Below are 10,832 nucleotides of genomic sequence, written 5' to 3'. Positions count from 1 at the left end.
GGGGGGGAGGAGGAGGAGGAGGAGGAGGAGGAGAAGGAGGAGGAGGAAGAGGAGGACACCCAATTGAGAAGCCATCTGGCCCTCAGAGAGCTAAGAAAACAGCAATCCAGAGGGAACTCTCCAGGAAGCAATATCCATCAGTGCGAACATCTCCTCCTGTGACATCCTAGAGATGCGCTCTCTTAAGACAGCAGTTCTCTCAGGACTGGAGGAAAACAGAAGCCAGGGTAGAGGAGAGGGTTAGAACACAGCCACAAGGAGCCACAAGGAGAAGCAGATTACTAGGCAGGAAACTATTCCTGGGATCACCCTGGGATTTGGTGCAGTTTGGAGGGCGGCACACATACATGTTCATGTCTGTACTTCCGTGTGGAGACCAGAGTGGACCTCAGCCAACCCCTTCCATGCTATCCACCTTATTTGTTTGTAGGGTTTTCGGATTGGGGTTTTCTTTTGTTTTGTTTTGTATTTCCAGACTGGGTCTCTCACTTACTGGAACTGGCTGGTTAGGCAGGGCTCCCTGACCAGCAGGCCTCGGGTATCAGCCAGTCATGCCTCCTTGGCCCTGAGATTGACCAACCTAAGCCACCACAACTGTCTTGTTAACGTGGGTTCTTAAAATGGAGCGGAAGTCATCAGGCCTGCGCGCTGGAAACCTCTTCTGTCTGGTTCACTGCTGGGTCCTCCGCCCTCCTGCCATATTAACAGTCACTCCGTAAATTGTAATTGCGGGTTGCATATTGACTAACCAGAGTTAAGAATTAACAGCCATCAGATTGGGCCAGTCCTGTGGTCGACGGCGCCACCTTATGGTGAGAACTGAAATGACAGGGCCGATATTTGTAACAATTTGTAGAGAGCCCAGAATTTGTAGAGAGCTTCAGCAGCCTGCAGCTCACACCATGGGTTTCCTTCGGTTTCCTTCTGAGACATGGTCTCCAGCATCCCACTTTGGCTTCAAACTCTCTGTGTAGCGAAGGGTGATCTTGCACTCCAGATCCTCTTGCTTCAACCTCCCAAGTGCCGGCCAGGGTTGTAGGCATGCCCACCACACCCCATTTATGGATCAAACCCAGAGTCTTGTGTCTGCTAGGCAATCATCCTACCAGTTAACTGAGCCACAGCTCTAACCCTGCATCACAGTTTTGAGCAAGCGATTGGAGCCGGGGGGTGGGGGTGGGGAATGATGACATGTTTAGATAGCAAAATAATAAAGCAAAGGTCACAGAATTTTACTTGGGACCTCTTGTATGGAGAGAGACAGAGACAGAGAGAAAGAGCAGTATGTACTCATTGGTGTGAAAGGATTGTGCCAAGAGCCAAGAGAATATACTAAAATAACAACTTCTGGTCCCTGGGGCAGCTACAACCTGATTTCTGTTACAAAGAATGTATAGTGTCTGTGCACAGAAATAACCAGAACATATTCTGCATACAAAGCCACTTCTGGGCGACTGAGTGGGGAAGATGCGGGCCTCCCTTTAAAAAAAAAAAAAAAAAAAGATTCCCACATCTGAACCGTACTTATCCAGGACCCACGTTGAGCCATCCTCTGCAGGGCGGGGTCCAAGCCCCGCCCATTTCCACCTCTCACAGACATCTCCGCCCCTAAAGCTGGCTTTGGTATCCAGAGCCCATTCTCTTCCGTGTTGGCTGCACAGGAAGCTTGAAGGACAGTGGCCGACCAGCTGGGGGGACAATCCTGAATGCCTGGACTGCTCACCTGATTTGTGCACATTCCTGAGGCAGGAGAGTGAGGCGTTGAGCCGGGCGCACTCTTCCCGGTTGGCTCCATACTTCTCCACGGTCTCGCACACCTGCTCGTCGGTCATCTCCAGGAGGTCCTCCAAGCTCAGCTGGTCAGGGGAGATCTCCTAGAGGAGGGGACAAAGGCAGTCAGCTGGACATGAACCCAAGCGCCCTGCCCAAGGGAATGGAGTGGTGTCTCTCAATCGCCCTCTTGTGGCACTCAGGAGAACTGCAGAGGGAAGCAGCAGGGAGCCCCCACACTGCCCTCGCCAGTGAAAGATGCTCCACTATGCAAAAACTTGGCTGAATCTGGAGTTGAGCCTCCTCCTCCCACTTGCCACTTGGACAAATCATTTAACTTCTCTGGGCCTTCTTCTCACTTATCGAATAAGTGCCGAGCGTAGGTGATCGCTCAGTACAGGATCAACAGTCCACACTCACAGTCCAGGTTCGAAACCCGGGAGAGACAGACCCTGTTTCATACTTCTGGGAGTAGATACCTCAGCTGAATTTGGCCGGAGGGGAGTGGGGTGCGGGGGAGGGGACTCAGAACAAGCCAGCTAGACATATATCCGAGTTTCATTGGCTGGCCTCTGATCTTGGCTTCCCTAGAAGAAGACCTATGGATAGCTTGAGGCTGGAAATGAATCTTGAAAAGTACTGAGCACCACGAGCTGAGGAATAGTATAGAACAGGGAAAAGGACCTCTCTAAACAAAGGAGCTGGGGATAGAAGCAGGATTCCAAACAGTCCCCTCCTTAAGCAATGTCATAAATCTGCAACACTGACTGCCAATCAAGCTTTGATTTTTACTCTCCTTCGTGTCTCTACATATACATATAAGAGCCTTCATTCGTATTATCTATGGTAGCCGAGGACCTTATACACTCATAGTATATTATTATTTAGTAAGGCTTGTAAATCTATGAGTGGTGATACACAGGCAATTTAGTGGGCTCCTTCTGCCCTCTTGTGGCCATGACTGTGTATTACAATAAAATATAGATTTCACGGAAAGCAGAGTCTATAAATTTCATAAATTCCATTTTTCATACACACACACACAAAGCTACAGGGCAAAGCCAACACGCCGAGAGTGACTGTGAAGTCAGGACTGGGACAGAAGGTAGCAACTGGGTCACCTAGAGACAAGTCGGAACACCGTGTAGGTAAACCTCTTCAGCTGGCCTTTGTACACCCCGGCAGGGGGTGCAGAATGAACGTTTAGAACAAGGCTGTTCTAGTTTGATCCCAGATGCTCTCACAAAATACTCTGACCAATTGCAGCTTGGGAGGGAGGGCTTAGGAGGCTTACACTTCCAGGTCACAGTCCTCCACTGAGGGTGCTGCCTTTTTGGTGTGCTACAGCCCAGGCCCAGGCCTGCCTGCCTAGGGATGGCACCACCCACAGTGGGCTGGGCTTGCCTGCATCATTAAGCAATCAAGACATTGCTCTCAGATGGGGCCACAGGCTATCCTGATAAAGACTAATTTATTCTAATTCAATTCTGAATTTTTTCAGGTGACTTTAGACTGTGGAGTAGACAGTGGGTGATCAGTAGGACAGATATACGATCCATAGCCTTCTTCGTGTTGCAGGGCCTGACTGTACATTTTAATGCTATGATTTCAAAGTGTGTGTGTGTGTGTGTGTGTGTGTGTGTATGTATGTGTGTGTGTGTGTGGTTATACCCTAAGTAGTGTGTGGTCAGATTACTCTGAAGTGTGTGTGTGTGTGTGTCTGTGTGGTTATACCCTGAGTGTGTGTGTCTGTGTGGTCATATCCTGAGTGTGTGTGTGTGTGTGTGTGTGTGTGTGTGTGTGTGTGTGTGTGTGTGGTCAGATCACCCTAATGCTTAGGCTCACACATTTATGGCTCAAAGGTGAAGAAAGCCATAACAACCTGGGCCAAATAAAGGGATTTTGTGCATGTTTTGGTAAAATAATCCCAGCTGGGACAATGTATCCAATACTCAACACAGACTTCCTTATGCTGTTAGGAGAGCGTGTGAAAGTAAAGGCATGTGTGCACATGTATGTGCATCAGTACATGTATGTGCGTCAGTACATGTATGCAGGGTGTGTGTATGTGTACATGTGGGTGTCTGTGTAAGTTTGTGAGTGTACGTATACATGTGGATGGGGGAGGGGCTTCCAGAGGTATGGATGGGTGTGTGTGGATAAGCGTGCATGTATATTGCGAATGTGTGTGATATGTGTACTGTATGAGTGTCTATGTACATGTGTGTATGTGTATGTGTGCATATTTGTGCTTTATTGGGGAACTGGATCAGACTGTCACATATGCCGGGTAAGGCCTCTACCACTGAACTGTATCCTCAGCAAAAAGGCTTATCACTGCCTGTAGAACAGGGTGCCAAAACGCAGACAAGTTAAACCCTTAGCCCAAGTCACACAGCAAGAGAGTAATGCAAGCAGCATTTGAACCCAGGGCAAGTCTCACAGCCCTAGTTCCCTCATGAGAGCACCCTCTGGTGGACAAACATGTGAACTGCAGGCAGGGAGCCTTCTCACCTCACCCACAGGTGAAGGTCTCAGAGTCCCTTGCCTGGAAACTATGAGCTTCAAAGGGGGAAGCCTTGGGGACCAAACTGTGCCAACTGTGGTTCATCACATCATAAAAGGATTCTCTTCTATATAATCAATATGTGTAGCTTTGAAATCAGAGCTCTTGAGTCTTTAGAAAAGAATTTTGAGGATCAGATCTCATTAGCCAAACTGTCTGCCCAACAGATAGTTTGAGGACCACACTTTTCAACCCCTTTCTAGAAGACGTACCTCAGCCTTGCCTGCCCTACAAGGCACCCTTGAGATAGATAGATAGATAGATAGAGCCCCAAAGCCTTTCAGAAGTGCCCCCAGCTGTGCAATTAAAATGTACCATCGTGCTGGACATCAACTGGACACAATGTAGAGTCACATAGGAACAGAGTCTCAATTGTGTAGATCAGTTTGGCTGGTGGGCAAGTCGGGGAGGGGGGTCCTGGCTATGTGAATTAGGATGGGAAGCCCTGCCCACTATGGGTGGCACTACTCCCTAGGCTTAAGATCCCAGACTACAGAAAGGGGGCAAACTGAACCAAACTCTGCCTCGAATGCGTTCCTTCTAGCTCTGCTAGGCAGGGAGTGTGGCTGGCTGCTTCATTTCCTGCGTCCCTGACTTCCGGCAGTGATGGGGTGTGACCTGGAATCATAAGTCAATCAACCCCGACCCCCAAATTTGCTTTCCTCACAGCAATTGATTGGAAAGGAAACTTAAACCTGCCTTTTTCATTCTTTCCAAAGATATCATAAGAACACACTGCCCCAGGCATTCTGACCATCCTAGGAGTGAAACTAGGGGTCCAGAGATTCACACAGTGCTGGTGTGTACGTGTGTGTGTCTGTGTGTGTGTGTGTCTGTGTGTGTGTCTGTCTGTGTGTCTGTATATGTATGTGTGTGCATGTGTGTATATGTGTCTATGTATGTGTGCGTGTGTGTATTGGGTGTGTATGTGTCTGTGAATGTGTGTGTATCTGTGTATGTCTGTGTGTGCATTTGTGTATGTGTCTATGCATGTGTGTCTGTGTGTGTCTCTGTGCGTGTTTCTGTGTATATATGTGTCTATGTGTGTGTGTGTCTGTGTGTGCATGTGTCTATGTGTGTGTATGTGTGTATGTATGTATGTATGTGTGTGCATGTGTGTATATGTGTCTGTGAGTGTGTCTGTGTGTGTGTCTGTGTGTGTGTGCATTTGTATATATGTATCTATGTGTGTTTGTATGTGTATGTGTCTGTGTGTGCACTGTGTGTGTGCATGTGTGTGTGTATGTGTGTGTGTATGTGTGTGTGTGTGCTATACTAGCTGGTGAGTGAGTACTAAGGACCCACCTGTCTCTGCCTCTCCAGCCCTACACAAGTGCATACCCTCACACCCAGCTCTCGTATGTTAGTTCTAAGGGCTGAACGTAGGTCTTATCCATTATCCTAGGTCTCTGAGATCCAATAGGACAGCACTGGTCACAGTAACTCACATTAGATACAGTTCACAATCCAGACCCTTGGTCCTATGCATGAATTCCAATCCTCGTGCTCCGTAAGCTCAGGAGCCGTGTGTGCCCATGGCTGCTCCATCAGACAACACAAACACTTAGCAAAAAGTCAATAAACAACCGCAGGTCAATGTGGTGGCTTACAGTGGCCCCTTTTAAGTGGCAGAGCTGAACAGTCCTGACTCTAGCACCCTGCTCTTAACAGCCCTTCTCAGATATATCATAGATCCTGTGAGCTTTGATCCAGCACATACTGAAGGCCTACTGTGTGCCAGAGTCTGTGCTGGGCATATCCCAAACCTTGTCATCTGGGAAGCGGCAGAAAGTGCGGTCCCTGGCCAGTAAGAGTCAAGGGGGGCAAGGCCGGTACAGTCACCTCCAGGACTTCCTTTCGGACATCCACGATCCTGAACCAGTGGCGGAGCTGGGGGAAGCCATCTAGTTCAGCGTTGCGTTCCTGCAGGGCCACCTTCTTCTTGCAGGACAGCTGTCGGCTGAAATACTTCACCAGCTTGCTCTGCGGAGACAGAGAGCACAAGGACACCGCTCAGAGGCGCTGCCCTGGGAGCAGCGGGGAGAAGCCCTGATATCACCCACTAACCCCGGACAACTCTGTATCATAAAGACTGTTTACACCACAGTGAGATCCAGCCCTTCCTTCTGAGACGGTCCCTGTGAAGTTGGCCTGCAGCGGAGAAGACTGGGAGGTGGGAGGTGACGCCCTGATGGAGGAGGATCAGACATGGCCGCACCACTCTTAGAAGGGATTACCATAGTCTCAAAAGTCCAACCCTTAACCATCCCTTGGAAGTGGGTGGTTAAGAAGCTAGAACCCCTCGTGCTTGGTCCCTCTATAAGCAGTCAGCCTCTCCCCTCCCCCAGCATGTTACAGAGCGGCAGGCTGTCTGGACCTCCCAGCTGCCAGTCTCATAAGCCAAACACATTTATTTTCTTTATAAAGTGCCTGGCATCTGGCCTCTTGTTACAGTGCCACAAAAGTGAGCTAAGATGTCACCCATTTTTTTTTCATGGTGTTGGTGAAAGTGGGCAAACAGGTAGTCCTGGGTACTCTGCTGCAGTGGTTACAGGGATGTCAGCTCCTCTTTGTGGTAGTATTCACCATTTTAACCATATGGATGCTTTGACCCAACAATTCCATGTGTAGAAACTCATCCTATGGCATCCATCTTTTGAGAAGTAACTGTGACCAAGGATATTGTTTTACAGTTCTGCTGGAAAGAGCATAGGACTCTCAACACCCTGGAAACCCACCAGTCAGAAACGTATCACAATCACTGTAAAGCAGCCATACACCCCGGCTCCTTAACCATGAATCGTACATAACTGAACATAGGGTCCGGAAAGTTTGGGGAAGCGGAAACATTTCTGAATGCGCAATGGCCAAAAACTAATTCCAAATCAAACACGTAAGACTCTGGGGTGTTTCTGACAGAGCTCAGGAGTGTTGCCTCCTGAGACTTCACTGCAGCCTCGGTCTGAACACACAAGTGCACTTTGTCCCGAGCGTGCTGGACACCAACAGCAGTGATCGCTGCTCAGCCCCTCAGCTTGCACTGAGACCAAAGTGTCAGAATGACAGCGTCTCGCCATGTGTATCGGGTTTTCTGTGCTTAGAGAACCACCGAGGGAGAAAACGAGAGACTTCTAATGCTTTCCTCTCACAGCCCCTCGGTGTGTGAGTGTTAGATCAGCTGTGGATCTATTGTGATAGAAGACTTGCCTGACAAACAACAGAAGAAGAGGAGGAGGAGGAGGAGGAAAAGGAGAAGGGGGAGGAGAAGGAAAAGAAGGAGGAGGAAGAGGAGGAGAAAGGAGGAGGAGGAAGAAGGAGGAAGAAGGAGGAGGAGGAAAAGAAGGAGAAGGAGGAGAAGGAAGAGGAGGAAGAGTAGGAAGAAGGAGGAGGAGGAGGAGGAGAAGGAGAAGGAGAAGGAGAAGGAGAAGGAGAAGAAGAAGAAGAAGAAGAAGAAGAAGAAGAAGAAGAAGAAGAAGAATAAGAAGAAGAAGAAGAAGAGCGCTGTTTGAGTTGTTGTCTTGAGTTTTTATTTTATTTTTAAAAGTCACAATTTCTTTCTGAAATGGTGCTCAGCATGTTTCTACCGACTTGTATTCTGTTCTTATGCAAAGTAGCGTTCTCAGCACTGACAATCTAAAAACCAAACTATTGATGGGCTCTAAGAAACTGCCCAGACTCCCTCACACACTCTGCGCTGTCCAATACCAAGTGTCCTGTCAAGATTTAGTTATTTGTGTGAAAATAAGTAAGCACACCCATCTCACTACTACACACACCTGCCTTCATCTTTAATAATAGTGACATCATATATGTGCATATATAATCACTCTAAAATAACTTCATTATGACTTAGCAGTGATATCAGAATGGTTACACCTGCATACCCCAGTTGCATGAACATTTCTCAGTGATAAGGGGATATAGGTGGAGAAAGTTCCAGAAGCCCTGCTCACACACTATCAAATAAAATGACAAAGTATATGATGTAACAGTAGGTAGTGGTTTCTAAGACCTCTGGATAAATAGACTCTCCCACTCTACACAGAACGTAAACTTGGAGCCTCTTTCCAGAAGGATCCTTGGTCCTCTGGGGATTAAGAGAATGAAGGAAGGAAACAGAGTTGGGGGAAAGGCCTAGGGCTACACCTTGTTCTGTCATGTGACTTCCAAGTCACACACACACACACACACACACACCCATGAGCTAGCCAATGCTCTTTGAAGAGACCTGGCCCATGTCTCTGTTCCCACAGCAGGAATAAAAAAGAAACAATGTTTCTTTTTGTTCCTGGCTGGTTCCATACCAACTAACAACATTAACCAAAGAAAGGCCAGCCATACTGGAGGCTGGAGAGATAGCTTAGACGTTAAGAGAGAGTGTTGCTCTTTCAGAGGACCTGAGTTTGATTTCCAGCATCTACATGTCAGCTCACCACCATCTGTAACTCCAGCTCCAGGGTACCCAACACCCTCTTCCGGTGAACATACATGAATGCAGATGAAAACTCATAAACAGAAATAAATAAATAAATAAATAAATAAATAAATAAATAAATAAAATCTCGAGAGAAAGAGGGAGGGAGGGATGGGGAAGAGGGAAAGAGAGAGGGGGGAGGGGGAGAAGAGGGAGGGGGACAGGGGGAGGAGTAGGAAGGAGGGGGGCAGTTAATACCAGTGTGCCAAGCACAGGATACCGGAGGGTAAGACTGTTTCTGGGAATGGGAGACCCAACGGTAACAAGCAACAAGATGTGGTTCTATTTCTTTGTGCACAGTGTTTGCTTCTTCTCAATAGTTAATCAAAGCTCTATAAGAGACAATAAGAAGATGAGGGCTGTAGCTGGAGAGGTGGCTTAGCGGTTAAGAGCACTGCCTGCTCTTCTAGAGGTCCTGAGTTCAGTTGCCAGCACCCACATGGTGGCTCACAACCATCTGTAATGGGATCAGATGCCCTCTTCTGGCATGCGGGTGTACATGAAGATAAGCACTCATTTACATAAAATAGATCAGAAAGAGAGAGAGGGGGAGGAGGGAGGGAGGGAGGGAGGGAGAGAGAGAGAGAGAGAGAGAGAGAGAGAGAGAGAGAGAGAGAGAGAGAGAGAGAGAGAGAATGAGAGCCAACATGACAGTCTCTCATGTAAAGTTAATTGCCACCAGGCCTGATGCCCTTTTCCGGTCCCTCCAGACACTGCACACATATAGCACATAGACCTACGTGGAGACAGAACACCCATACACATCAAATAAAAATAGAAACTAAAATTTTGGATTTAAAAAAAAAAACACAAAGAAAAAGGGAGGCTGGGAGTGTAGCGCTCGCTTAGCCCATGTGCAGACCCAGGTTCCAACCTCAGCACCATGAACCCCTGCGTGATGTACAGAACACGCCTCCGGGGGCATGGGAAGTGAGAGCGGTCGGTCGTCGGGTGACGTGATGGCAAGGACAGGTTTCCCTCGTCGATGTTGCTGTTGTTCTTAGTCTCCTCCTCTGTACTGATGTGCGCCCCCTGCTGGCACTGTGAGGAACGTATAGCCGTCTAACGTCTAGGTTTGCCTTGAGAACATGCTAGAAGAGTGGGCTACGTGGTGTGGACGGGGATATGGAGACAAAGGGCAGAGCGTGGAGGACATTCCCCCTCAGCAAGCCTTGTCACCGTGTTAATATCCAGACGCATGATGCCAACATCTAGGTTCCCTGAATCCTCCCTTCTCAAACACCCACCACACAGGCGGCCAGTTTTGTTTTGTCCTGTCTCACTTGTTGTGCAGGTAAGAAGACTGGAATTGGAATCCCCACGAGTCACGTAAAAGCTGGGTGGGTATGGTGGCCTGCCTAGGATCCCAGCTCTTTTTTTTTTTTTAAAGATTTATTTATTTTTATTATATATAAGTACACTGCAGCTGTCTTCAGACACTCCAGAAGAGGGAGCCAGATCTCATTACGGATGGTTGTGAGCCACCATGTGGTTGCTGGGATTTGAACCTCGGACCTTCGGAAGAGCAGTCGGGTGCTCTTACCCACTGAGCCATCTCACCAGCCCCAGGATCCCAGCTCTTAGGAGCTGAAGACAGAGGACTCCCCAAGCAGGGCAAGCGAGCCAGCTGGATGGGTGAGCTCTGGGTTTGGCTGACTCCCTCTGCGAGGTGGCAGAGAAGCCACTCCACAGCATCCTCTGGCTTCCATGTGCATGGGTAGCCCCCATCCGAACATGTGAGACACATGTACCATGCACACCACACACACATACCAAAACTGAGATACATCAGCTGCCATCCATGGTTGTTCTCATTGATTTTAGAGTTCAGAAGGTCTTTGCAGGTCTATGATCTTCCTACTAACATGGGGGAGAGCCCAATGAATGGGACAAAGGGGAGCTCAGACCCTGAGATTGTATGAGTGTCTGTGTGTGCATGTGTTTATATATGTGTATGTGTGGGTCTGTGTGCGTGTGCATGTGTGTGCATGTGTTTATATATGTGTATGTGTGGGTCTGTGT

General features: G+C 48.3%; 1 protein-coding gene across 1 annotated transcript in view; it reads right to left on the bottom strand.

The window, feature by feature from the left end:
• The window catches only part of Ksr2 (kinase suppressor of ras 2), a 368,380-nt gene that overhangs the window by 274,597 nt on the left and 82,951 nt on the right, over window positions 1–10,832 (bottom strand). Inside the window, exons 2-3 of the mRNA XM_029476906.1 lie at window positions 6,179–6,319; window positions 1,724–1,874 (exon numbers count right to left, since the gene is read on the bottom strand). Of these exons, the coding sequence (XP_029332766.1) occupies window positions 1,724–1,874; window positions 6,179–6,319 (292 nt within the window). The remainder of the gene's footprint in view (window positions 1–1,723; window positions 1,875–6,178; window positions 6,320–10,832) is intronic.

This window comes from Mus caroli, chromosome 5 (genome assembly GCF_900094665.2).
Source record: "Mus caroli chromosome 5, CAROLI_EIJ_v1.1, whole genome shotgun sequence".
NCBI classification, from domain to species: Eukaryota; Metazoa; Chordata; class Mammalia; order Rodentia; family Muridae; genus Mus; species Mus caroli.
The sequence above is the reverse complement of the archived record's forward strand: the minus strand, read 5'-3'. Positions and strand labels throughout refer to the sequence as shown.